Here is a 26,938-nt window from a genome sequence, read left to right as displayed (position 1 = left end):
TGAAGGCACACACAGCAGCCATGGTTCGTTCTTGCTGTGTGGTCGGCTGCAATGTTCGATCGCACGACCGGCAAGAGAATAAGCTTGAAAAGGGTTTGTCTTTTCATTCTTCCCCGAGCACGGCAAGAGAATAAGCTTGAAAAGGGTTTATCTTTTCATTCTTTCCCAACCTGGAAGCAACATGAGGCAGCTCGTGTATCGATGTTACCAAACGAAGGCGTCTAGCCTGGATAGCAGCTGTGAGACGAGCTGACGTGCAGTTCTCTTCCATCTCCAAATATCTGTTGGTGCTCCAGACATTTTCATTCCGGTAAGTTCTAAATATGTTCATATCTTTATAGCCTATTAGTTTTATTTTCGATGCGCTCTGAGCTCATAGCAAATTAGAACAAACATCCTACTGAGTGATTTTGCAGAACTACCTTCTATTTATAGAGTTGCTAATTATTTGGCATTATTGCAGCAAACCAGCCCATGAAATGGATGAAACATCGTGACTGAGTTCCAGCGCTACACAAGGGACCTGCTTCAAACAAACCACCATGCCAATCAGATTACTTCTTCCATGTGAGGGTGAAGAGGTGACCCTTCTGGATAAGATGGTGAAGGTTTGCTGCGTTTGGTGAACAGTGTGATAATAAAACCAGGGAAGAATGAAACCTGCTCCTGTTAAATATTCTTAAGTCTTTTGCTGTATAAATAGCTGTATTTTTTCAAAAGACACAGTAAATAAAGTAATGTTAGTAGTGGGTGATATCATGTAAACACTGTCATGATTTTGTGTAAACATTTTGTCATTTGTAAACTATAAATGACATCATCATTGTAACTGATGTGATGTTCTATAAGTGGTTTTAATTTAAAAAAAGAGGCAAAAATTAGTTTGTTTCTTTATTCAACTTTTGAACAGCGGGACTCAGTCAGTACATATTCAGTAAATGCAAATTATTTACACGGCAGTGCACTACAGGCATAAATCTAGACCCCTAGATAAAACATGATGGCATTATAGCAGTGACAACTCCTCCACAGTAGCAGGTGGGGTTTTTCTTTTTTGAGGACGGCTCCTTTTCCCTGTCACTACAGATGGTCTGTGTATGTTTTGATCAAGAGCCTTTTTTTGGGCAGCTGAAGAGGAGAAGTCTATCTTATGGCCAACCTCTGGCTGTATCTTGGTCACATTACCCAGCAAAACCCAGTATGCAGGTTCATCTGTAACAGTCCTTGTGCCACGGATCAACACTGTTGCTTCTACTTTAAACAGAAGAGCAGTGACGTGGGTGCAGGTCTCTGCGACTCCGGCCATGCAGGTGCAGTGGGCGGCTTCAACCTTCCCTGTGATGCTCACAGTGACCCATGGCTGCAATGCTGGTTCATTCAGTCTTTGAGAGTGCAGCACCTGAAACACACACAGACAAAGTTCATTTAAAGACAAGAACTATGAGCCAAGGCCGACACAAATGTGTTTTATCTACTTTATCATAAATGTAAAAAGTGTTTAGAAAGTTAGCACAGACATGTCATTTTTCATTTCTTTATGTGTCCATCTATAGAACGCTGAGTGCCCTCCTTTTTCGCTTGCGCTTTGTTTCGACCCCCAAAATGGCGGATCGGGCCAAAATCATGGGACTAAAGTCATCTCACTGTGGTAATGTAAATATAATATGGCCAATATTATATGTATTGTCAGATTATTATGATATATATATATTACAGCAGTGAGCTTGAACTCTGGGTCAGAGATTCAAGTTGCAGTTATTTATATTTCCTATCACCTTAAATCTTCACTCAAAGACAAGTATCTGTGACAGTGTATCTACAGATGTATTATACATAAGAGACAAATATTTGTCTAATGAGTGTACGTGATGTGTTGGTTGTATGTTTGTTGTTTGTTATGACATACTGTGAATCAATTTCCCATTAGGGACAATAAAGTTACCATTGACCTGATTAACTGTATTACAGCATTATATGATCAGATTATTAGGTCATTTTCTTTTGACACATGGAAACCTTTTTATTTAACATAAAGATATCTGTAAAAATACACAAGTTTAAATGTAAACTTAAAGCTACAGAATTGTATTTTAATTACTCCATGATGTATTTATTACTTTTTATTTGTTTGCTTGTTCGTCTTTTCAACCTTTTTGTTCTTTTGGTTTCACAGAGCATCACTGACCCCATAGACAGGCATTCTCACTACTGTTGTCTTACAGTCTGGGTTGGACGTTATCTTTTTGTGACAGTTGTCATAGTCAAAGTTGTCAGGTCCATTTGTAGGTGAACTCATCTGGTTTCACAGCAATGTAGTGGAGATGTATTTTAAAGTTAGCACTCCTTACAAAATAAAGGAAATAAAGGAATAATGTTTTAAAAGCGACTGGCCCCTTTCTCTCTGTTCAGAAAGCTGAAGGAGATCATAGGAATGTCTGGCTCTGTCCAAAGCCAATGAAATGAATATGCTAACCCTTGGACAGAGTGCTGTGAAGATGGAAATAGCATGTGTTGATAATGGCATTTTGGACTCTGCACTCTGAAACCTGAACATTGTCCTCATGCCTGCCAATGAGTCATGATCTGCGTGCACAGGTCATGTGTTTAAAGCGAGGATCCAAAAGTAGACACTTGAAGACGGAACTGACACTAGGACGTGGAACATGGAGGGAGGTGAACTGCACAGACGCTCCGAGACAAAGAGACACAAAATATAAAAATGAGAGTGATTAGGAAAAGTGGAGACACGTGGGAACACAGGAGGGACAAATCAGGCATAGCAACACACAGGAAGCAAAATGAAACACTGCACATGAGATGAAACAGGAAGTCACACGCACACCAAGACAAGGACGTGCAGGCTGGACACAAAGTCGGGGATGAGACTGTGGAGATGAAATGCTGTTCCAGAACAAAGAAATCGGAACACAGAAGTCCAACACCAAAAGCTCAAGGGGTCCATGAGACCAAAGAGCCTTTTAGGTGGCCAGTCAGACCACAAGGTGGCCGAGGTCTGTAATGGAGACCAAGCTGAACTGGAAGCCCGCCGCGGGGGCTTGGCCGATACCTGCGACGAAGGCGGAGAGCCCAGGGTGGCGTGGCAGGACCAGATGGAGCAGGACGTGACGGTGGAGCGCCGACCTGTGGGTCAGGTGAAGCAGGAACAGACAGCGCAGAAACTTCTGGAGAAGATGAAGCTGGCTGGGACCGAGCAGAGCACACAGCCTGGTAAGTGCACGGAGCTCAGCTGCCTCCGCTGCTGACTGAGGTTGATGCTTTAACGTGGAGGCAGCTTCAAGTTGCTGCAGAGTTGTGCACAGGCTTAATTTATCAGCTCCAGAAATGTTAATAAAATAATCAAAGTGTTTTAGTTGTTTATATAAATCTGTTTCACTTTGGTTGAAATCTAGTTAGTGTACGCAAAGTTATAATCGTATGATGTGTTTGTTTTGTTTAGTTGTTGCTGTTGAATGAATTTTCTATAATTTACACTGATGTCAAAATAAATTAAATAGGTTTTGATAAAATTAACTTGAATGAATTTGGGTCTGAACATTTCAGGACTGGAGCATCAACATGACTTTGCAGGTATACATGATTTTAGCACCAGCCACACGAGTCTCCTACACAACCACACATGATAAAACGTGGTCTAAATGTACATCCCAGGCCTCTGTGGTAATTTGTGAATGTGGTTTCTTCACTGTGTGAAGTAATAAAGAGTAGAGGAGACATGAATGACCTGCATCACAAACACATTTGTAACTGCGACACTCTCTGCATCCTCATGTGACTGCAAGCCTGTGGATGATCATGCATCAGCTGAAAGCATTAGATTAGAGAGATTAGATCAAACTTTATTAATCCCGCGGGTGGGTTCCTCCGGGAAATTCAGTCTCCAATAGCACAGCACCGACAGAAGTTACAGAATGTGAGCAGAAATATACACACATATGTAAATACAGAGCATACAAAGGGATAAATAGAACAAATAAGAGAGGTGACATGCCACGTCCCAATTGCCAGTCTTGGTAGCCGGGGATCAGTCCGCCGAGGCCTCCGCTCCTGGCCGCCGCCCGGCACACAATGCACCCGACCCCTACGGCGCCTCCTGCGGGTGGTGGGCCCATGTCCCCTTTTCGGGCTGTGCCCATGGACTAAGGCCGGCCACCAGACGCTCGCCCTCGGGCGTCTCCCCTCCAGAGAGGAGTTAAACAGTCTGATGGCGTGTGGGACAAAGGAGTTTTTAAGTCTGTTAGTTCTTGTCTTGGGGAGAAGCAACCTGTCACTGAACAGACTCTTCTGGTTGTTAATGGCCGTGTGCAGAGGATGCCCAGCATTGTTCATAATGTCCAGCAGTTTCTTTAATGTCCTTTTCTCTGCCACTGTCACCAGAGTGTCCAGCTTCATGCCGACCACAGAGCTAGCCCTCCTGATCAGTTTCTCCAGCCTGGATGAGTCCTTCTTTGCTGTGCTGCTCCCCCAGCACACCACAGCATAGAAAAGTACTCCAGCAACCACCGACTGGTAAAACATCCTCAGGAGCTTCCTGCAGATGTTAAAAGACCTCAGCCTCCTGAGGAAGTAAGTCGGCTTTGGGCTTTTTTATACAGGTGGCTCTTGTTGCTGGACCAGTCCCGAAGTCCACAACCAGTTCCTTAGTCTTTGAGGTGTTGAGTTGCAGGTGGTTTGTGTGACTCCATGCGACAAAGTTCCTCACCAGACTTCTGTACTCCTCTTCCTGATCATCCCAGATACACCCCATGATGGCCGTGTCATCTGCAAACTTCTGAATGTGGCATAATTCAGAGTTGTAGCAGAAGTCAGAGGTGTACAGGGTGAAGAGAAGAGGGGACAGCACAGTTCCCTGTGGTGCTCCTGTGCTGCTGACCACAGTGTCAGACGTGATGTCCTTCAGCCTGACGTACTGTGGTCTGTCGGTGAGGTAGTCGGAGATCCAAGCCACCAGGCAGGGGTCCACCTCCATCCTGTTCAGTTTTTCCTGAAGCATACAGGGCCGGATGGTATTAAAGGCACTGGAAAAGTCAAGAAACAGGATCCTGACCGTGCCTTTTCCCCCATCCAGGTGTGAGTGGGCTCTGTGTAGGAGGTACAGGATGGCATCCTCCACTCCGACACCCGCCTTGTATGCAAACTGTAGTGTCCGGCATGTGTACCGGGTCGGGGAGCGAGGTGAGGAGAGAGTGGGGAGAGGACTCTGTAGTGAAAGGTGAGGGTGAGGGTGGGGGGGTTGTGGGCTGGTCAAACCTGTTGAAGAAGTTGTTGAGTTCGTTTGCCTTCTCCACAGTCCCCCCCCACTGTGCTTTTCTTGGTGTTGTGGCCTGTGATGGTTTTCACACCATTCCAGACCTCCCTCATATTGTTCCTCTCCAACTTCTGTTCCACCTTCCTCCTGTAGGTGTCCTTTGCTTCCCTCAGGCAGCGTTTCACCTCCCGCTGTGCTGCTTTCATCTCCTCCTTCACTTTGCTCCTGAAAGCCTTCTTCTTCATGTTGAGGACAGCTTTGACTTCCTGTGTTACCCACGGTTTGTTATTAGGATAACACCGTACCGTCTTAGCAGGGGCGACCGCGTCCACACAAAAGTTGAGGTAGTCCATCAGACGGTGTGTCGCCCCCTCTATGCCCTCACCCTGTGGGCTCAGGAGCACATCCCAGTCTGTGGGGTCATAGCAGTCTCTCAGTACTAGCTGGATGATTATTCGTGGTGATGTTGCAGTACGTAGTTTCAGGAAGGTGCAGTTCTGAGAGCCCTGCTGCAGTTACCAGTCCTTTGTGATTGCACTTTCTTTTGTTCCTGTGAAAGTTATCTGATATCTTTGCCATCAGCCTGTCAGTTCTGCCTGCCTGTATTCTCACTACCAGCCGTTGCTGCCATTTATTGTCCACAATGAGTTTAAAGTCTGTGTCATAAAAGCACTTTTTATGTGTCGAGCTGTGGATGATCATTTGCTGGAGAATTACTGCAAGAACATTTATTTTTATGAATAACCTTGTTGTTTACCTGAGTGAAATCAAAGGGCTCAACAAAGCAGGGTTGAAAGCAGCAATTAAAAGTGTGAGCTACAACAGCGGAGCAGCCTCACTCTTGAGCTCAGATTCAATCCTCCACGGCTGTGTGAACATTTTGGGTTTATTGTGAGCTAAAACTTTTTTATGTTTGCACATCAAAACAACACGCTGTCTTGTTCTTAGGAGAGATTTTAAAATTCAAAACGAGCTTGATTAGAATCTCGATGCATGCTCGATCGTGCAGGTAAGGAAATCCCCAGAAACTCTACAGTCTACAGTAGACTTGAAGGTTCGATTACATGAGCAAAAATGACCCCAGCCCTGATGCCAGCAACTCTGCGTTATGCACAGGACACTGTGACTGGTTTTTCTGGGATCACTTTAACCAGTTTGGATTCATGACAATGCATTTAATTAATCCAGGACAAACTGAAAGCACAAAGGTGTCTGTATGTCTGCGTCTCCTAATACTCAAATCTAAACCAAAGATGGAGGGCTCACTGTTCCTTCTGAAATGAAAGTGTCCTGTAAGTATTAGGTATTTTATTCTACTCACTTTAAAGTGTTTCATTAAAACTGAGAAACTGGGACTTTTCCCGACTCTGGACTCTTTCGATGCACATTTTGACAAAATGTGACGAAAGAGAGCCGAGTTTCCTGTTGTTTTAGTTTCATGTTTGTAATTTCAGCTCTCTGGTTAACTTACAGCACCAGCAGTACTTGATTAGGTTTAGCAGTAAGTCCCACAACAAACCTGTGGCTTTGCAGTGTCAGAGCAGACACTGTTGCCCAAACACTGCAGGACTCAAAGTCTACTGGACAGAAACATACCGAGGAGATACCTGCTCACTAAAATGTGACAATAAGTGTCACGGCTCTGGGTCAGTGTTTTGAGTTCTCGTGTTTGGTTTAATGTTGATTGTATTCTTATTCGGATGCATTGTTGACCATTATTACAGGTTTCTGCTTATTCACGTTTAAGGATTTGTTCCTTGGTTGTGTCTCATGTTTTTATAGTTCGAGTTTCATGTGTTATATTCTGTCTGCGTCCTTGTTTAGTGGTTTCTTGTTTCCTGTTTTATTGTGAAGGTCTGTGTCTCATGTGATTCAGCTCTGCTGCTCCCCTGTCTCGTTAGTCCAGTTTCTCCCAGCTGTGTCTCCCTCCTGTTGCTCACTCCCTGGTTACCACCCTGTGTATATTGGCCCTGTGTTTTCCTCAGATCCTGCCTGTGTGCTCCTGTTTCTGTTTCGTGGCAGCAATAAAAGCTGTGGTTTTCAGTCACATTTCGTCTCAGAGTCCTGCATTTGGATCCACATCTCCACCTGCCCGCACACACAGCCCTGTAAGACTTTATTCGTACCATGACATGTTCCAAACATTGGACTGGTGTCAGCACATATCTAACTTTTCAGGTTTTCTGTTTTTCACGCACCTTAGAAGATTAGGTGCTAGGACTCTGATCTTACAAGCACACACCAGATTGTTATGTCGACATCTTCAGGCTTATTTGTTTAATTTTGATTGAACCCTTTCCAGAGAAAATGAAACTGAGATAAAGAACGCTCAGTTCAGCTTTTGGCTTGTCAGATACAGACCTCGCGTCGACTACAGTATCCAAACTCTTTGCTTTTACTGCTCCAGGTACATCATCTTGTCCTACTGGAGATGTCTCGGGTGGCAGTAAAATTAACTATTCATGTAGCACTTTTTTACACAATGTTTAACAGTTTGGATTTTAAAAAGTGCATATTTATATGTGCAGATGCAAACCTTCATCCATTACTACACACTCCTGCACACATACAAGGCCAATGGGCAAAAGATTCAAGAGAAGCTGAACCATGGAAATGAGTTTTGAAGCTGCAGAAAGCTGCTCCAAAGTTTAGACACGACAGCCTCTGGAGCGTGATCACCTCTGGTTTAAAACAAGACAGTGGCTCAGTGCAGAGACCCTGATCAGATCATCAGAGAGGCCAGCTGCAGTCAGAAGGGCTCATTAGCTGTACACAGAGCAGCATGTCAGGCCTCATCAATACGACTTTTAAATGAAGGAAATAAAATGATAGTATTTCAATCAGTACTGAGGCCTTTTCTCTGCATGAACACCGTCTCCATCTTTTATCAGCAGCACTAAATCAAGCACACAGTGTTTTATTCACTGGTGTTTGTTTATTGTGGGACAATACTATGAGTCTGCAACAAAGACCGGACTGACACAACATTTACACCTTATTTGTCGCTGCTGTTGTCTTATGAGTGATAAGCAACAGATAAGGAGCTCATAAAGCAGCAGGCAGGGCATTTATGACTTTTTCCACCACGTTCTTCTTTCACAAGTTACAAATCTAGTTTATCATCATTAGAAACAGCTTGTCTTTCAGCACAATTATGATATAAATGACTGGACATTCAACGACATTTGAAACAAGCAGAACACATCACTGCTTAGCGCAGTTTGAGAAATACCGTGGACGCATGTGTGAGGAAATCAAACCTTCTTGACTTGACGATTAAAACAAACCACAACGCCGATTCCACAGACGTTCACATGCTGTGTGAAATGGAAATGAAAAATAAACCCGTTTTATTTACAATGGAAGACATGTCGAATGTTTATGTCCCATTTTAACAAGATCACAGGGTCATTTGGAATTTGCTGGAAGGAAAACATCTTTAAAGGTTGTTACAAGGCCACGTTTACCAGTGCGTAGCGTTCGTTTAACAGCAGTCAGGAAACATCTGTGAACTGATTTGATGAGTCTGATTCAGATCAGCACACAGGCCCTTCTGCTATGAGGCCCAGTTCACATTGTCCTGCTGAAATGCACCAATCAGGAGCATGAAGTGCGATGGTTTCTTTCTACGTGGTGGGACGAATATTCAGCGTCTTTAATGAGTGAAAAACAAGAAACAGAAAGGTTTTGTGGTGTTTTTTACTCATGTACATCAGCTGTGTCGTACTTTCTAAAATATCGCCTTAAAACTCTTTGCACCCGTTATGTGAATTTATAATGTTCACAGCCGATGTGGTCATTGGTTGTGAACTTAAACAACCAACGGCGACTCTTCAGTTTTGTCTCCTGACAGAAATAAGGCCCAAAGAGTGGAAAGTGATTGTAATTCAGAGGGTTTTGACCACTGCACTGTGGCTGATCATTCAGCATGATGTGGCATAACAAAGACTGGACTGAGCCATGTTGGTCATGCACACATCCATGAAGAAAAACGGTTTCATTGTAATTTCTAACCCAGTTTATAATGACTCTCCATCCCTGCTGACTTAAAGCTGCACACATGTGAACATGTTTAACTTTAATGCCACAGTGTGGGCGTGGTTTAACTTTTTAGATACTGACAAACCTGCTTCCTGCAGCACACACACCAGGTGCACAACGGCACAAACAACCTTTAAAGCCGTGTCCCCTTCTAACATGCTACTTGAGTTTTATCCTGTTTGTGCTGTCCACATCCTCGAGCTACTAAAAGTTGCAGGTTATCAGTGAGAACAAAGGTCAAGGGTACGTCAGACATCCAGCATTTGTAATCCTACTTGAAAGAATGACATCATCGTCACTGCTGTTAATAATTACAGTTGTGATAAGTGGGAGAGATGGTATTTATTGGTGGCACGAGCGTCTGAGACCCCAGTTGATTTCCAGGATCTGGAGCAGGAGGAAGAGACGGCGGAAGCTTCGACACAGACTGGGACGCTCTCAGGTATGTAGGACGAGCTGCTCTGCATATACGTACGTGTTGGAAAGTAAAGAGGGAGCTGTGGGGAAGTGAGGACTGCTAACACTCAAACCAAACTTCTCTGGTGTTTCTTCAATCTCACCCTCTGGGACGACGCACGCTCTGACCTGCCTTATGTGCTCTGTCTTGTATTTGGGGGTCTGGACCTTTGCTGTTTTCTGTTAATGTGCTTTGATAAGTGATGTTCAAAGGAAGGACGGGATCCTTTTGCTAACCTGATGTGATTAATGGACCTCAGAGCCACACAGAGAGGAAGCAGCAAAGGCGAGACGATGCGCCCGGCAGCTCAGCAGTACGTGGTGACCAGGCCGCTGTACTCGGAGGAGTCCTTCGCTCAGGACCATGAAAAGATCTACAGGCACCGCAAAACTATGCTGGACCACATCAAGCAATATTTCACGTAAGCCACATGTTTGCTGTGTTTTCTGTTTGGTTCCAAACGACGACTCTGCAAAGGTTTGATGAACTGTGGAGATTCAGCAGCAGCTGCTCTCATTTCCATCAACAAAGGTTCAAGCTTGTTTGGCTCAGTTTGCACAGGTTACGTTTATAGTGATTAAGGTCTGACGAGACACTTTACCTGATACAACAACATTATGTGTTATGTAAGACAAGTATTAAGTTTAATTTTGAGATTCAATTCAAATGTATTTGTATAGCACAGCAACAACAGTCGCTTCATCTCTATTAGATTAAAGTCAACATTTTGAGATTAAACATGAAATAGTATTTTGAGGGAAACGGTGGGAATGTGGAGACTCGCAGCTCCTCTAACATCTACAAAATGTCTTGTGAAAGAACTTGATCAGCTGTCTTATCGTGTCTTGTGTTACAACATGCATCTTCTTTATTGCACGAGGGTGGAACCACCGCTATCATCGGTCCACTGTCACCTGTTTCGTTTTCTTCCAAGTTTGGGTGTTTTTCCCTTCCGAGCTTTTTCCTGCGCCATCACCACACAGTGTTCATGTGCTAACAGAGACGTGCGATTTCACTCTCTCATCCATGAAACAACCACATTTCACCATTTTATCTCAAAATAGATTTTCATCTTTAAACTCGAAATGATCACTAATCTTTTTTCTTAATGTGGCCCTAATCCTGCTGTTTGCTGTGTTTGTCTATCTTTATATTAATGGTGCTTTAATGCTTTGATACTCAGCGTGACGTTAGACCTCACAGGTACACAATATCAATTTTACTGTAGTTTCAAGTCGGAACATTTTTGAAAAATCCAGATTCTTATTATTTTGACCCTACACGCACACGCACAGGCAGCGTTAGTCCAGTTTCATCACCGACACCGGATTGGCCAATCGAGCCTCTTACCGCAGCCGGGCCCTCCCCTCTGTGCGCACACACGAGAGGCGAGAAAGTTGAGCAGAAAAGCAAAGAGAGAAAAACTGAGTAAGTAAAAGTAGATGCAGCAGAATGTGTGAGATTACCGGACATGTCAGCTGTCGGTGCTGCTGCACCAGCAACACGCAGCCCTCGCAGCCTCTGGTTGACAGCACGACTTTTAAACAGAGTTACATCCTACATGACGCATCCATGACAGTCTCTCTCTCCCTTTATATAGAAATACATTATGTGTTTATTGGGTGATCACGTCGGGCCAGTCGGACCAAATATGTCACGGTCGATGTTTTTGTCCCAGTCCAGCCGCGACGCAGATCAGCACTCGTCTGACATTAAGGTTGTCACTGAAGTCTGAAACGTTAAAAATGAGATGTAGCGGGTGTTTTGGTGAAACGCTGGCAGGCCTGTGCTTTCTACAGGATAATGTGGGTGGATTTATCTTAAGACAGCGCAGATCTAAATAAAAAGAATCACTTATTAGTATTTCTGTGATATTAACTAATTCAAAAGTCGTAATTGGGCAGGGTGGAGCTCATTGAAGACGTTTCTCCTGCTGTGCAGAATATATTTTTCATATCTTTAAAAAGAACAAACAAACGCAGGACTTAAACTGATCGATGTTTGTACACTTTAATCAGTTTAAATAACCTTGTGAAGCATAAATGTAAAAAGTGGTTACTCTGGTTTTGGTTCATTATCGTTTCAGATGTGACGCGAAACGAGCCAAGAGCACGGCTCTGTCTCTTCTCCCAGTCATCGGCTGGATGAAAGCGTACCGATTGAAAGAATGGCTGCTGGGTGACATCGTGTCCGGTGTCAGCACTGGACTGGTGGCTGTGCTGCAAGGTGAGTATCACAGAAAGTTACAGCCTCTGAACTCTGTGAAGTAATGATAACAATAATGACTGTGCAGCTTGGGCCCTATCTGACTAACTGATAACCTGTGATAACAGACAGCTGTGAGAACCTCTGCGCTCTTATCTGAGCTGTTTAAACGATAGTGAGTGTGCTTAACAGCCGCTTGGAAATGAGGAAATAACCATTTGATCGCTTGATGATTTTGCTCATTTTAATGGAGACACAATATCATCTAAAACATTCAGAAAAAGGAAAACATTAAATTTATACATCAATTTGCGTGTTGGTGCAGCCCTTTGAAACCTTTAGCAGCTTTCTTTTAATTGGCTGCTCCTCAGCAGCAGGTGAGTGGAGGTGACATCGTAACAGTATAGATGTAAAAAGAAATTAGGAGGATGGGTTCTTTAGCCTTTGTGTACTTTACTTACTTATTGAGAGCCCAGAGATTTACTCAACTGGTGTTTCTGTCTTGCAGGGCTGGCCTACTGTTTGTTGGCCTCTCTGCCACCCTGGTATGGGCTCTTCTCCGCCTTCTTCCCTGTTATCATCTACTTTTTCCTCGGCACCTCCAGACACATCTCAGTGGGTAAGGCCATCGTCCATTTCTATGTAGCTGCTCTCTAAATGTTAGAGTGTAAGTATATCTGCCATCCTCCTGTCTCCCCGAAGGTCCGTTTCCAGTGCTCTGTCTGATGATTGGCTCGGCGGTCACCAGGCTGGTCCCAGACGAGGGGCCGGCGTTCAACATCACGGGGTTTGAAGGCCTGACCAGAGACGAGCAGAGAGTGCTGGTGGCCTCTTCTGTCACCTTCCTTGCCGGCGTCATGCAGGTGAATCGGCTCGCCACAGCCAATAAGTTGCTCTAGTCGACACTGAGTCACCTTGTCAACAAGCATGCTTTCTGAGGATCAAACACAAAGCTGTAGGATCTCAAACATACGTTTGTGATGTGGAAACAACAAAAAGCTTTGTGTCCTTGACAGAAAACAGATGTTGTGTTTCGTCCTTTTTAATAAGGCCCCTTGAGAGCCGTTCATCACAACTTCATTTGTGAGCTCTGGCTTTCAAAGGAGCACACTTCGCTCCATCTTTCCATCAAAAAATACTATTGAGCAGCAAATGTAGCATAATAGTGTTAGCATGAAAACACTGACGGACTGAAAAGTAGGTTGACATTTTAAAAGTCATGAGAATATTGACTGTACTCTCACATTTATCCGTTTAAGGCGAAGGTTAGCTGGACGCACCAAGAAGGCTGTGCTCTTTTTTTGGAATAATTCAATTCAATTCAATTTTATTTATATAGCACCAAATCACAACATAAGTCGCCTCAAGGCGCTTCATAGATACAGAGAAAAAAACAATAGGTGAAACAAACCTGAAAGCCAGTCAGTGAGCATGAGAGGCGCTCATAGATGGACTTACTACGTTTGGGTTTGTTAGCTTTGGACTGAGGTGGGATAAGATGAGCTCCATACAAGAGCAGTTATTACCTGCAGCGAGAGTCACAGAGCAATGAGGATATGTGATGATGTCATATTTGACCTAGAATCTCACTCTTACATTTCACGTCCGCCTTTCTTTCAAGTCTTTAGAGAAAGTGATGGCAGGAACAATAAGTAGCCCAGTTACAGTAGTTAGAAAGTAGTTATGTAATGAACTCAAGTTATTCATGTTACTCCTGCGTAACAATTGTGTAATCAAAGACAGGATCTGTCATGCTACACAAAATCTGATTTTTCACTGCACTACAAACTGCAGTTATGAATGAAAAATACAGCATTATTCTCTTGAAAGCAAACTGCCCAGAGAGTGAGCAGGCGGAGGCTCGCACTCCCTCGCTGTTTCCTGCTGTGTGCTCTGACAGCTGTGCTTTAGGGAAAGTTATATGTAAAGTATGATGCTTAGTAGATCACTTCATCAATTATGTGATTTACAGAAAACTGGCAGTTGCTTTTATAACTGTTGAGAGGACTGCAGTTGACAATGTAAACATTCATTGGTCCCACGTGGACTCTTATCGGTACTTTAAGGGTATTTTTGTAATACTAATCACAGAGAGAGGTACTTTTACTGTGTTTAGCTGTTTATGTTACGGATGTGAACACCAGATCATGACATATATGCTGCTGTCTGCTAATCAAAGCAGCACATTCAGATGAACAGCTGTTGTTAACCTTGATGTAGTCGTACACAGAGGGACGTCACAGGGTTTTCATTCCTAAAAGAAATTCAAAAAACCTTTTTTCTTTTTCTGGTAACTCACAGTTTAATAATACACTATTTTGTTTATCATGTTGGGTTTTTCAGCCTCAATGACTGAATCTGTTTGTGACTCCTGTCTCTGGCAGCTTGCGATGGGCGTTCTGCAGGTGGGCTTCGTTGTCATGTACCTTTCCGACACACTTGTGTCAGGTTTCACCACAGCTGCTGCGATCCACATTCTGGTGTCGCAGCTCAAGTTTGTGTTGGGGCTGGAAGTTCCAGGGATCAGCGGGCCGCTGTCACTCATATATGTAAGTACAGGCCAGCTTGAAGCTTGCTCTGTTCATCCAACAGGTTGTTCATCTGCTGGTTTCATTCTTCAGACCTTGGAGATCATCTTTAACAAGATCACCTCCACCAATGTGTGTGATGTGGTGATCTCCATCGTGATCATGGTGGTGGTGTTCATCGTAAAGGAGATAAATGAGCGATTTAAATCCAAGCTGCCTGTGCCGATCCCCATAGAGGTCGTCATGGTGAGCAACACTGCACGACTCCTGACATTTTTGCATCTCTTTGAAGGCTTGTTGGTTCACAAACAACAACACTGATATTTATTACGCTGGTTTTGGCTCTTCACTGTAACGACTGCACTCAGCAGGTGAATAACACTCATTAAAGTGAGTAATGTTCATTTATGGGCCGGAAAAAGATTTCAGCGAGAGATACCGGTCACAGGTTCACACCTGCAGTTAATAAATGCTCTCTGACTTTTGTATTTAAAAGAGTAAATAGCTGTGAATAATCATTTGTCATTTCTTTCACAGACTGTTATTGCATGTGGAGTTTCATATGCATTCGACTTTAAGACAAGATATGGCATTGATGTTGTTGGTTATATACCAAAAGGGTAAGAATACATCAAGCTCACAGTGAAACCTGTCGATTGTTTTATCTTTGCTGGAGAAGAGTCAGAACATCAGCAGCAGGAGTTATCAATGCCAAACTTCCCCTGTAATATTATACTGTGGTTTTAATATCCTGACACTGTGCATAACTCACAAGTACATAAGACGTTTATAAGGTGATAATAGCTAAAAGCTAACAGTTTGTTTTGGAGCCTGTGTGAAATCAGAAAGGCAGTCAAAGAGAGGTCAAACCACTTCCACAACATCATAGTTCTAAAATGCAACATGCAAACTTTACACGTGTTATGTCTCGTTCTGCTTTGGCCAAAATTAAATATGTTTTTGATTTGAGGACCCAAACGCAGACTCGTGGAGGCGAGACAGAAACTCAACAGGCAGCTTTATTGCTGAACATCAGAAAATACAAAAATAACTAAACTTGTAATGGAACTAAACAGGCTTAAATACACAGCACAACGTCCAGAGAAGAGAAAACACACAGTGAACGCAGCCGAGACAAGTCAGACATGAACACGAGAGAGAGACACAGAGGACAAAGACACAAGGGGAACCGAACAGTCCGAGAACTAAACAAGAACACTCAGAATAACTACGACCATGAATGACCCTGAACATCAGCCATAATACAAAATATTACCAGAATACAAGAAGGTCAAAATGCTGGGTCACAGTGACCCAGAACCATCAGCCTGTATTTTGAAACAGTAACATAATGTTACGCTTTAGCTAAGGGTCCAACATGTTAAGGTAACGTCTGAGTTCTGGCTCTGAATTGTTCCTCTATCACTTGTGGCTGATCCACCTGAGCGTGTCCATGTTTAGAGGCACAATGATCTGACAGACTTGTACCGTTTCAGGTACGAGGCGCCAGTCGCCCCAAACCCGCAGATCTTCCAAGAAACAGCAGTGGAAGCGTTTCCTATAGCCATCGTGGGTTTTGCTGTGGCCTTCTCTGTGGCCAAGGTTTATTCTATAAAACATGATTACACCGTAGATGGAAACCAGGTGGGTAACAACTCAGCCACATGTAGGTTAAAGTCGCGTCAGGACGTCAGTGTGATTTCTTATCTCTGTGACCCGGCTACAGGAGCTGATAGCCTTTGGAGTCAGCAACATCTTTGGAGCTTCCTTCAGGTCTTTTGCAGCGAGTACAGCTCTTTCTAGGAGTGCAGTTCAGGAGAGCACAGGAGGGAAAACTCAGGTAACCTAAGCTGATCCCGGATCTGTCCATGTCAGGCAGGGTTTTCTGTATTATTGTAGGGTCGACCTCACAGTATAAAGCACCGTGAGGTGACTGTTGTGATTTGGTGCTGTATAAATAAAGCTGTATTGAATAATATTGAAACTGAAGTCCAGTTTCGTGACACAAACGTTTGAAGTATCTTTACAATGAAAATCTTTATAATGAAATCTTTGCTTTTTCACTACAATTCATTTGTTGAATCCCTGGAAAACATTTAAATATGACCAACTGCATGAGATCAGGTCACAGAATCTGTCATTCTCTTCTGTTTATACACGTTCATAGAGACTCTGTGATTAACTGCAAATGAATTGACAGCAGTTCCTGTGACACTGCGGCTCGTCGCTCTGACATACAGTCGCACAAATGCATTAAATTCACAGCGAGTGACCAATAGAAAGGCCAGCCAACAGTGACCTCTAGTGTTTAGAGGAGAAAGTGTATCAATCAACTGATCTGATAAAGTCCTTTTTAAATCAGCACAAACAGAATCTGATTTCCATCATGTTGGTTTTTCAATCCTCTGCCTCTTCTGTTGTTTCCAGGTAGCTGGTTTACTGTCAGCTGTCATAGTGATGATCGTCACATTGGCTATTGGATTCCTACTGGAGCCCCTACCAAAGGTATGTACCCCTCCCTGTGCCTCTGACATGCTGTCTATACGCTGAAAGCTGATCTCTGGCCCTCTGCTTTAACAGTCCGTGCTGGGCGCCGTGATCATCGTCAACCTGAAGGGCAGTCTGATGCAGTTCAGAGAGATCCCATATCTGTGGAGGAGGGACAAAGCCGACTGTGTAAGACCTCACAAACTTTCAGTACTCTTAAAGACCATGTTTATATGTTGTAAGAAAGGACACGTGGCCTCCTTGTTAGTAAACAACATGTTTCTTACCACAACAAGGTGGTGTGGCTGGCTAGCTGCATCGGTGCCTTCTTGCTGGGGCTGGATCTGGGACTGGCTGTCGGCCTCGGTGTGGAGCTGATCAGTGTCATCCTCAGGACTCAGTTGTGAGTATTTGGTGTACAATGTGATCATGTAACTGATTACTGTTGTTCTTTCATCACGCTATTGTCACGAGGTTCAAAGTGATGGCTTTTATTCTGTCAGCTGTTAGATAAATGACCCCGACAGCGAGTACAAACACGTGACGCTGATTCTTGTAAATGATACAGTGGTTTACATCAAACCTGTCATCGTTGTATCATCATCATCATGAGCGTGTTAGCATGTCATGTTTGCTTGTTTGCTTCAGTCCTCGCTGCAGTCTGCTGGCCAACATCAGGGGCACCGATATCTACAAAGACCGAAAGGACTACATCAGCGTGAGTTAGCGTGTGGCCCCTCAGGTGGCTTCAGTTTACCTTTCAAATATTTACACAGCTGTCGGGATATTATCTCAGGCATTTGGATTAGTTCTACAGGCCACAACAAAATGTACGGTTTTGTAATTATACAAATTAAAATAATGATCAAACTAGAGGTGAAAACCTGTGACCAGGTCTTTTAAGTAGGCTATTAAAGAATAAAATACAGAGGGTCATGATTTTATGATGAACACAGTGAGTCCTTCCTTACTCTGAATGAATGTTTATGTAAAGGAAAAATGCACATCTGTAATGTGCAAAGGCTTTTATTAGAGGCTATGATGCACGTAGAGCAATCAGCTCACTTACAAAATGTACATACTCAGCAAGTTTCATGTGATTTCAAGATCTATAAGAGTCAGAGAAAGCAGTGGCGATTAAAGGTGCTGAGAGAGACTTTACCCTCATTTACACTGTATCTGTGAATGAGTGTTGTTTTTAAATATAACGTAAAGGATACGTAATAACTAAGCACTCGACTGTCTTAAAAATGACCAATACAAAAGCAGCGGTATTACTAATTACAACTAAAAAACATCAAACTTTTCACAGGAAGTGCTTATGCCTTATTATCTCATAGCCAGCCTGCTAGGAGACATTGCAGTTACATTCCCTCAGAGTGTGTCACGGCCAGGCAGGCCGGCGTGTTTGCGGTGTGGAGCCAAAAGCAGGCACGGGAGAGAGAACGAGCTGTAACAAAAGGCGAGGCTTTTATTGAGGCTGATAGCCAAAACAGAAAACAAGGCAAAGCAAAACTAAACTCAATGAAACACCTGACCTGACGAGATAAACAGACGACTCGACAATGAACACAGAGAGACAGAGGACTTAAATACACAGAAGGGTAATGAGGGAAGTAGAAACACCTGGAAACACAGCTGAACGCCACAGGAAGACTAAACTAAACACACTGAACATGGAACACAAGACTAAATAAAACAGGAACAAGGAAAGGACGTACACCTGACAACACGGAGCACCAGGAGAACCTACATAGACAGTAATGACCCATAAAGGAAACACAAACCTGACTAAAAACTCAACCAAGAGAAACTAATAATCATACTAGAACTTAACACATCTCACAAGTAATACAAAATAAGTCAACTACACCCTTAACTTTAAAATGACACATGAGTTTAACATGAGTTTCACATAGGAAAGCAACCTCAACAAATAAACTCAAAGATGCTGGGACCCACCTGACCGAGTGCAGAGCGCCCCGATCGAAAAATCCATGGAGTCCCCCTTCATCTGCTCTTGCTCTTGAGTATTTCCAAGTTTGGATATTTATGTCCTCCAATAATGCAGAAGCAAGGTCTTTTTGTGGATGCTTTGATACTAAATGTACCTGACAGTTTACCAGCTGATTTTCAAATTGAGATTTGAACAACTAGTCATTGATTTTGATTTTGCAGTACTTTAAAACTCTTTGCAGATATACGAGCCAGAAGGAGTCAAGATCTTCAGGATCCCATCTCCAATCTTCTTTGCCAACATTGAGTTCTTCAGGAACAAGCTGGTGGAAGCTGTAAGTCACATCTGCCTTTAATGGAGCTGTTAAAGAATAAAAGCATCAGTTTGGATAATTTCGTTTTTCAAAAGCATCATATTCTTCACAGGACAATAAAATAGATGGAGTACAGTCTCATCTCTGATACCATCTCCTATGATTACTTGTGATAAATGACACACTTACTGTATGTCTTCCCAGGTCGGCTTTAACCCATTACGGGTGTTGAGAAAGAGAAATAAAGCAGTGAGGATGATACGGAAACTTCTGAAGAAGGGCAAGTTGCAGTGGACATCTGTGAGTATCTGAGCTTGGTTTGATAGTAACGGCACAAATGTTGCCTGTGTCGACACATTAACAAGGGAACGAAGCCTCATTTACTCATTTTGAATATTAACATTTGCTTCTTGCTCATCTCTTTCAACTCAATTTAGGTAAACACTGTAAATCTGCATGTTTAGAAATGTACAGAAAACAGCAGTGATGTATTAGGAGAGACGGCATCTCACCCACTTTGGATGGAGCAGCTCTCATTTCTAGAAATATGGACAAATTTATTAAACCCCCCAAAATATGAGTATCCAGAGTTGGGACCAGGAAGCAGAGTTGCAGTCTTACACGCCTCTCTGCAGCTTCTCTCCTCCTGCTACCCCCCAAAAACCCATCTCCACAGAGACTGTGTCAGCTTCCAAACAGACAAAAAACAAACTAAAAACCAGCAAAAAAACGACTTAGAGCAGGAACACGCCTTCTGCACAAAGACGTAAACACAAAGTGTGGAGCCAACGCATCCGAATCAGCGAGCTCACCCGACGGCACGGACACGGTCGGGGCTGAAAGCCGACAGCTCGCTGATTCTGAAGTGTCAGTGGGCGCTTTGTGTTTACGTCCTTTTTGCGCTGATTCTGAAGCTGCAGGTTTTATCTCTTTCCAAACAATATTGACCGAACCAGCAGCCAAAGACGATCCAAACTAGCTTCACATTTCGCTTCACATGAACATCGTCACGAATTTCCTCTGACTTTTGCTGTTTTGCTTCCACCACGATAAAAATCACACTTCATGTAGAGCTCTCTCTCTCTCTAAATCAATAATCAAAACCCACCCCTGCTTATTACCCAGCAGTCTACGGTGTCGGCCGCTGTTTTTGTTTTTAGGTTTTTTTTTTACTTACTTCCGACAGAAAAGCCTCATTTCTGCTGTTCAATACTGAACAAATTTAAACTTTTTAAAATTATGCAAAATTGCAAAATGCTGTGTCTCTAATCAAACCTCAGTAACTTTGCTCTGCTTCACTTCGTTTTTGACTGCACAATATTTTTAAGGTCATCTGCTATAAAAACCCAGACCAGGAAAATCACCGTCACGTTTTTCTGTGTTTTATCTTCAGCTACTTTGACACAAAGGCCTCTGCTGTGATGCTCATACCTTTGATAAAGTCTCACAAGTGTCAGGTTTCTTTAATAGATATAAAAATATAGATATATGTACTGATAAGTGATCAGAATTATAATATTTCTGACTGTCTGAGGCAAAAATTTCCCCGATTCAAATCTAATCGTAATCGAATCGATTCTAGAAATCAGTGACGATACCCAGCCCTACAATACAGCATCCACATCTGAACCAAAGAGTAAAACAGTGAAATGTGGATTATTAAATATTAGGTCTCTCTCCTCCAAGTCTCTGTTAGTACATGACTTAATAATTGATCAACAAATCGATTTACTCTGCCTTACAGAAACCTGGTTGCAGCAGGATGATTATGTTAGTTTAAATGAATCAACACCCCCGAGTCATTCTAACTACCAGAAACCTTGAAGCACAGGCCGAGGGGGCGGTGTGGCAGCAATTTTTCACACCAGCCTGTTAATCAACCAAAGACCAAGACAGACTTTTAATTCATTTGAAAGCCTGATGCTGAGCCTCGTCCACCCCAGCTGTGAAACTCAGAAACCAGTCTGACTTGTTATCATCTACCTGACTCCGTGGTATAATTCTCAAACACGTAGCCTAAAGCAGATGACTCGTAATCTGGAGAGGAAATGGCGTGTCACAAATCTAGAGGATCATCATTTAGCCTGGAGAAATAGTTTGCTGCTTTATAAGAAAGCCCTCCGCAAAGCCAGAACATCTTACTATGAATGAATGAATGAACTGAAATTTATTTCAGTCAACAACAACAACAACAGATTATAATTTTACATAAAAGTACTCAAACAGAAACCGAAAAAGGAATAGGCTGAAGCCTTGTGGCTTATACTTATCCTATCCCTTACCCCCAGAAGTAATCAAATCCTTAACCAAGAAAATAAATAGCATTGATAAATAAGTTGTATAACAGTTTGAAAAGAAATCAATGATAAATCAAGAAATTAAATCAACACAAAAAAATTTTAACAAACCAAATTTCTATAACCTTGTATAGGCCTAATTTTTAAAATCTTCCTGAAGAATGACAAAGAAAAACACATCTTCAGTTCATCATTAAGTCCATTCCATAATTTCACTCCCAAAACTGACACACATCTATACTTAACATTGGTTCTCACTTTAGGCATTTCAAACTTATAAGACCCCCTCAAATCATATTTTCCATCTCTTAGTTGAAACATACTTAAAATACAAATTGGAACATTCTTCGGAACTCCACAAGTTACTTTTCTAAGTTTAGATTTCATGTTATTAATACTCACATATTGGAACCTATTATTCAAGTAACTATTTAACCACAATTGTACAACACCTCTTAAACCATACCTTTCACACTTCTGTAAAAGTAAAGAATGATCTATTGTATCGAAGGCTTTACGTAAATCAATGAACACACCTATTCCAAACTGTTTTTCATCCACAGCCGTTGCAATATTTTCAATAAATTCCATCACAGCTAGAGATGTTGAGCGATTTCTTCTGAACCCATACTGATGATCATTCAATAAATCATATTTATCAATAAAAGAATCTAGTTTGTTTGCAAATAGTTTTTCAAGAATCTTTGAAAACTGAGGCAGTAAAGATACCGGTCTATTCATCACTGATTGAAGAAAATAAGAACAACCCCAGGTTTCTCTTCAGCACTGTAGCCAGGCTGACAAAAAGTCAGAGCTCTGTTGAGCCAACCATCCCTTTAACGTTAACTAGTAATGACTTCATGAACTTCTTCACAAATAAAATTTTTATCATTAGAGAAAAAATTACCAGTAATCATCCCACAGATGTAATATTATCTACAGCTACTCTTAGTATCATTGATGTTAAGTTAGACTCTTTTTCTCCAATTGATCTTTCTGAGTTAACTTCAATAATTACTTCCTCCAAACCATCAACGTGTCTTTTAGACCCCATTCCTACAAAACTGCTCAAAGAAGTCCTGCCATTAATTAATTCTTCGATCTTAAATATGATCAACCTATCTCTAATGATCGGCTATGTACCACAGGCCTTCAAGCTGGCTGTAGTTAAACCTTTACTCAAAAAGCATCTCTAGACCCAGCAGTCTTAGCTAATTATAGGCCAATCTCCAACCTTCCTTTCATATCAAACATCCTTGAAAGAGTAGTTGTCAAACAGCTAACAGATCATCTGCAGAGGTTTATTTGAAGAGTTTCAGTCAGGTTTCAGAGCTCAGCACAGAAACAGCTTTAGTGAAGGTTACAAATGATCTTCTTATGGCCTCTGACAGTGGACTCATCTCTGTGCTTGTCCTGCTAGACCTCAGTGCAGCGTTCGATACTGTCGACCATAATATCCTATTAGAGCGATTAGAACATGCTGTAGGTATTACAGGTACTGCGCTGCAGTGGTTTGTATCATATCTATCTAATAGACTCCAGTTTGTGCATGTAAATGGAGAGTCCTCTTCACACACTGAGGTATTAAAGGACTGTTGTATTGGCAGTGGTATGATATAAAATTGGTGGAGAAAAATGACAGTGTCATTTGTACAACAAACAGTACAAGGTCCAGCATCACTTATCTGAGACATGAGCGATTGCATGAATATGATACGAGGTAGAGCCTGGTGATAAAACAATAAAAATTAATATTGTGCAAAAACGTTCCTCGACTGTGATATAAAATATGTTCAATATAAAGTCAGTAAGCTCATTGCATCCATGTTTCGACAGACAACATGAAAGGCAACAACAATTATACTGAACCAATCGTGTGGTTGGAAGGAGCATAGGAGGAGGAGCTGACAGCAGCACATGCTCTTGCTACACAAGAGCATGTGCGAACGAAAGATAAAACGACGACAAAAATTGTTAAGGAAAACTCGACAAACAGCATTAACAAACGAAACAGCCCAGTGGACACAGCGTGTTTAATATTTATACGGCTTTGTAATGTGTGAGTTTGTCTCTGGTTTGAAGCGCGTCTACAACTTCGCTCGATCAGTCACAACATGAGAGTCTTGTGCGAGAGCAGAAAGGCTCATTATGGATTCATCATCTGGAATGTGTTCCCGTGTGGTGAAGTCTGACATAGAAAACATATTTCGCTGTTACAGATCGGCCTCCTGAATACCTCGTGTGGACCCATAAATGAATCAGAGGACGAGAGCAACATGGAAGAGCTGGACCAACCGACTAACTTCAAAGACTTTCCTGCCCGGATCGACTGGAACGCCGAGCTTCCGGCCAACATTGCGGTTCCCAGAGTTGAGATTCACAGCCTGGTCCTGGACTTTGCCGCCGTCTCCTTCTTAGACATCTCTGGACTGAAGGGACTCAGAGCAGTGCGTTTGTATTCATGCAGCAGCAGCAGATGTTTCGCTCTGGCTCTGTTTAATTCATTTCTCTTTGCAGCTGCTGAAAGAGCTGATCCGAGTTGAGGTTGAGGTCTACATTGTGGCCTGTGACCGTAAGTACTAACTGTCTGTATTAGTTTAGTAATCATGTTAGCCTACCATGCTAACCTAAACACCTGCCACATACTCAGCTGTATGTTTGTCTACCATATTTGGACCTTCTGCTGCAGCTTACATCCTGGAGAAACTCCATGATTGTAGCTTCTTTGATGATGAAGTTCAGTCTTCAATGTTCTACCTGACACTGCATGACGCCATGCTGCACATCCTGGAGAAACATCCGGAGCCCATTCCAAAAAAGTCTGATTATGAGAAGGTAAAGAAGAGCAACAAACACAATATTCAGGGAGTATTTGACATCTTACTGTTGGAAATATGTACACAATACTATTACACACATGTAGGGTTTTTACAGCATAAAGCACCTTGAGGCGACTGTGCTGTGACCATAAATACATTTTAAAAAAGAAACTAAATTGAATCTGACGTTCTTTATGTTGTTTTACAGATAATGACAGGAGTCACTATTCATCATCTGCCCGGCAATTTGAGGAGCAGAGACAGAAATGTAGGTATCAGTCTCAAACTGTGCTTTTCAGTGTTTGTGGTTTTTGAGAAATAACTTTCATCTATTTTACTGGTTACAATACAGAAGCCAAAAGCAGAAAAATAAAATCGGAGGATTTATTTCCAACTTCTGAAACGAAAAAACCCCCCACAGAATTTTATTATTTCTTTAAACTTGATCGTTTAAAAAAATATATATAAAAACTCATTTCAGCAGCCTGATGACCAAGACAAGTCTTTGATTTAATAACTGATAAGCTTTCTAACACATGCAGTCCCATGAAAAAGAAAGTTTCCACAGGACTATACAACTACTGTGAAAAACTAAGTACGCCCCAAAACTAATACACAGCCCGAAATAATAGGGGTCCTCAATTTGATGCTGCAAGATAAAGAAGAAAAATCATGGAGGACAACGGTCATGTGATCTGTCAGTGGAAACACATGGGGAAACAGCTGACACCAATGAACATAATGACGTCACAGTGGAAGAGAAAAACTAAACACAATGAACACAGGAACACAAGACCTCTCCAAAATAAAACAGGAAACATAATGAGACACAGAGATGACAACATGAACTTGACAACACAAGACACACAGACACGAAACACATGACGGGCAAGGGAGACGTAACAGAGGGGTGAAGACACAAAGGGAATCTAATAACAAAGAACTAGAATGACAATCTAATGATAGAAATAAACTTCGAAAAATTAAAGGACTTAAGCATAAAGATAAACTCAAAACACTGGGTCACAATGGCCCAGGACTGTGACAGGAAGTCGCTTTGATGACAGATGAGATTGACTGAACGTGACTGAACGTCAGCTCCTTCTTCTCCCACAGGCTTCACCCACACAAACAAAGTTATAACTTCAGAGTGACGACGATGAGGACGACCAAAGACGAGGAAGATGAACCCTGTGTGTGTGTGTGTGTGTGTGTGTGTGTGTGTGTGTGTGTGTGTGTGTGTGTGTGTGTGTGTGTGGCTTTTAATGCAATGCATGAAACTGCATTGATTCTATTGCTTTTTTATCGTATACATCATATAGATTTGTAGACAATTACTGTATAATTTATTTGACATGTTTATTTTCATTTTCATGATGGTGAGGATGAATGTCTTTGCAATGGTAATATTACTTTCAAGAGTTAAAACTGACTGAAATGCTGGAATAAATTTTTTACTCTCTAAATAATGCTGTTTGTTGCCTTTTTTAATCCATTAACTTTGTTACATGTTAACATCAAAAGATAACATGCATTAAAAGTGCAGTGGGCATGGTTATAGGTATCTTAACTGTTACTGTTAGCTTTACTGTTATCCAGAAATGATTAAAGCCACAGTATTGCTCTGGACAACATGCTACTTTTGTTACCATGACTACTGCATACTTTGCCTCAATAAACAAACTCTATAATTTAGCTGTAAATTCTTCATATTGTAACAAAACACATCACAGAAAATTCAATTATTTATATATATTGTCTCCAATTATTTCTATACTTTATCCTCTAAGGACGAGAGAGATGGACTATCAAAGGTTCATGTTGGTCCTTTTAGCTGTTTCACGTTGTTGATGTTAAATTGAGTTCTAAAATAGGAAATGTAAGAAATATTTCTCTCATTCATCGTTTCTAGAGTAACTGTGAAAAGTGAATTTCAGCACATGCAGCAAAGGTTTGTACGGGTGTGTCGCTGAATGAGCAAACATGTGAGAAATCCTCGTGCCTGTCATCCTGCAATAACTGCAGGTGAATAAAAATCTGTTTGTGTTAATGATTGATTTGAACAAAGATAAAACCAACAGAGTGATGAGACTGATCTCAGATTAGATACAGCAGACAAAGGTTGTTTGAAGAATCTGTTTTGTTTTTCATTTTGTGACTTTGAGTCTCACATCAAAGGTTCTTTTACATTATTTATTTTACAGTATTATGTAATGAAATCATAGCCGCCGTTTTCAATCTGAGTATAATTTATGTATGCTCAAAATATTTTAATTATTCAGTTGTTTGACATTTCGAATGCATTTGTCCCAAATTAAAGATTCTGATGGCAAAAAAGATCAATAAAAATTTTAGTTTTATATATCAAGTATTTGATATATAAAACTAAAATTTCATGGCAGTTATAAATGTTGAAATTTTGCACCATAAAACTTTTATGCAAACTATTGACAGTCAAGCAGTAAATGTTGTACGAACTGGCTGATTTGAGATGGAATAGCCCATGAGAAAAATGTTCAACAAATCAAACAAAAAACAATTTAAATACCTTCCCACATTGAGACAAAT

The 26,938-nt window shown here is 41.8% G+C and overlaps 1 protein-coding gene across 1 annotated transcript; it reads left to right on the top strand.

The window, feature by feature from the left end:
• The first annotated feature begins 8,349 nt into the window (after positions 1-8,349).
• On the top strand, positions 8,350-25,808 carry LOC102291047 (chloride anion exchanger). The gene is made up of 21 exons (XM_014337831.2): positions 8,350-9,749; positions 10,024-10,185; positions 11,851-11,990; positions 12,478-12,588; positions 12,672-12,832; positions 14,354-14,518; positions 14,591-14,743; positions 15,035-15,117; positions 15,994-16,141; positions 16,224-16,337; positions 16,925-17,002; positions 17,078-17,173; positions 17,281-17,387; positions 17,633-17,702; positions 19,183-19,275; positions 19,459-19,554; positions 23,771-23,998; positions 24,069-24,123; positions 24,241-24,386; positions 24,579-24,638; positions 25,487-25,808. Exons 2-21 carry the CDS (start codon positions 10,058-10,060, stop codon positions 25,511-25,513), a joined length of 2,259 nt encoding a protein of 752 aa, XP_014193317.1. The 5' UTR covers positions 8,350-9,749; positions 10,024-10,057; the 3' UTR covers positions 25,514-25,808.
• The last annotated feature ends 1,130 nt before the right edge of the window (positions 25,809-26,938 follow it).

This window comes from Haplochromis burtoni, unplaced genomic scaffold, assembly GCF_018398535.1.
Source record: "Haplochromis burtoni strain Fernald_Lab_line unplaced genomic scaffold, NCSU_Asbu1 Contig_193, whole genome shotgun sequence".
NCBI lineage: Eukaryota > Metazoa > Chordata > Actinopteri > Cichliformes > Cichlidae > Haplochromis > Haplochromis burtoni.
The sequence above is the reverse complement of the archived record's forward strand: the minus strand, read 5'-3'. Positions and strand labels throughout refer to the sequence as shown.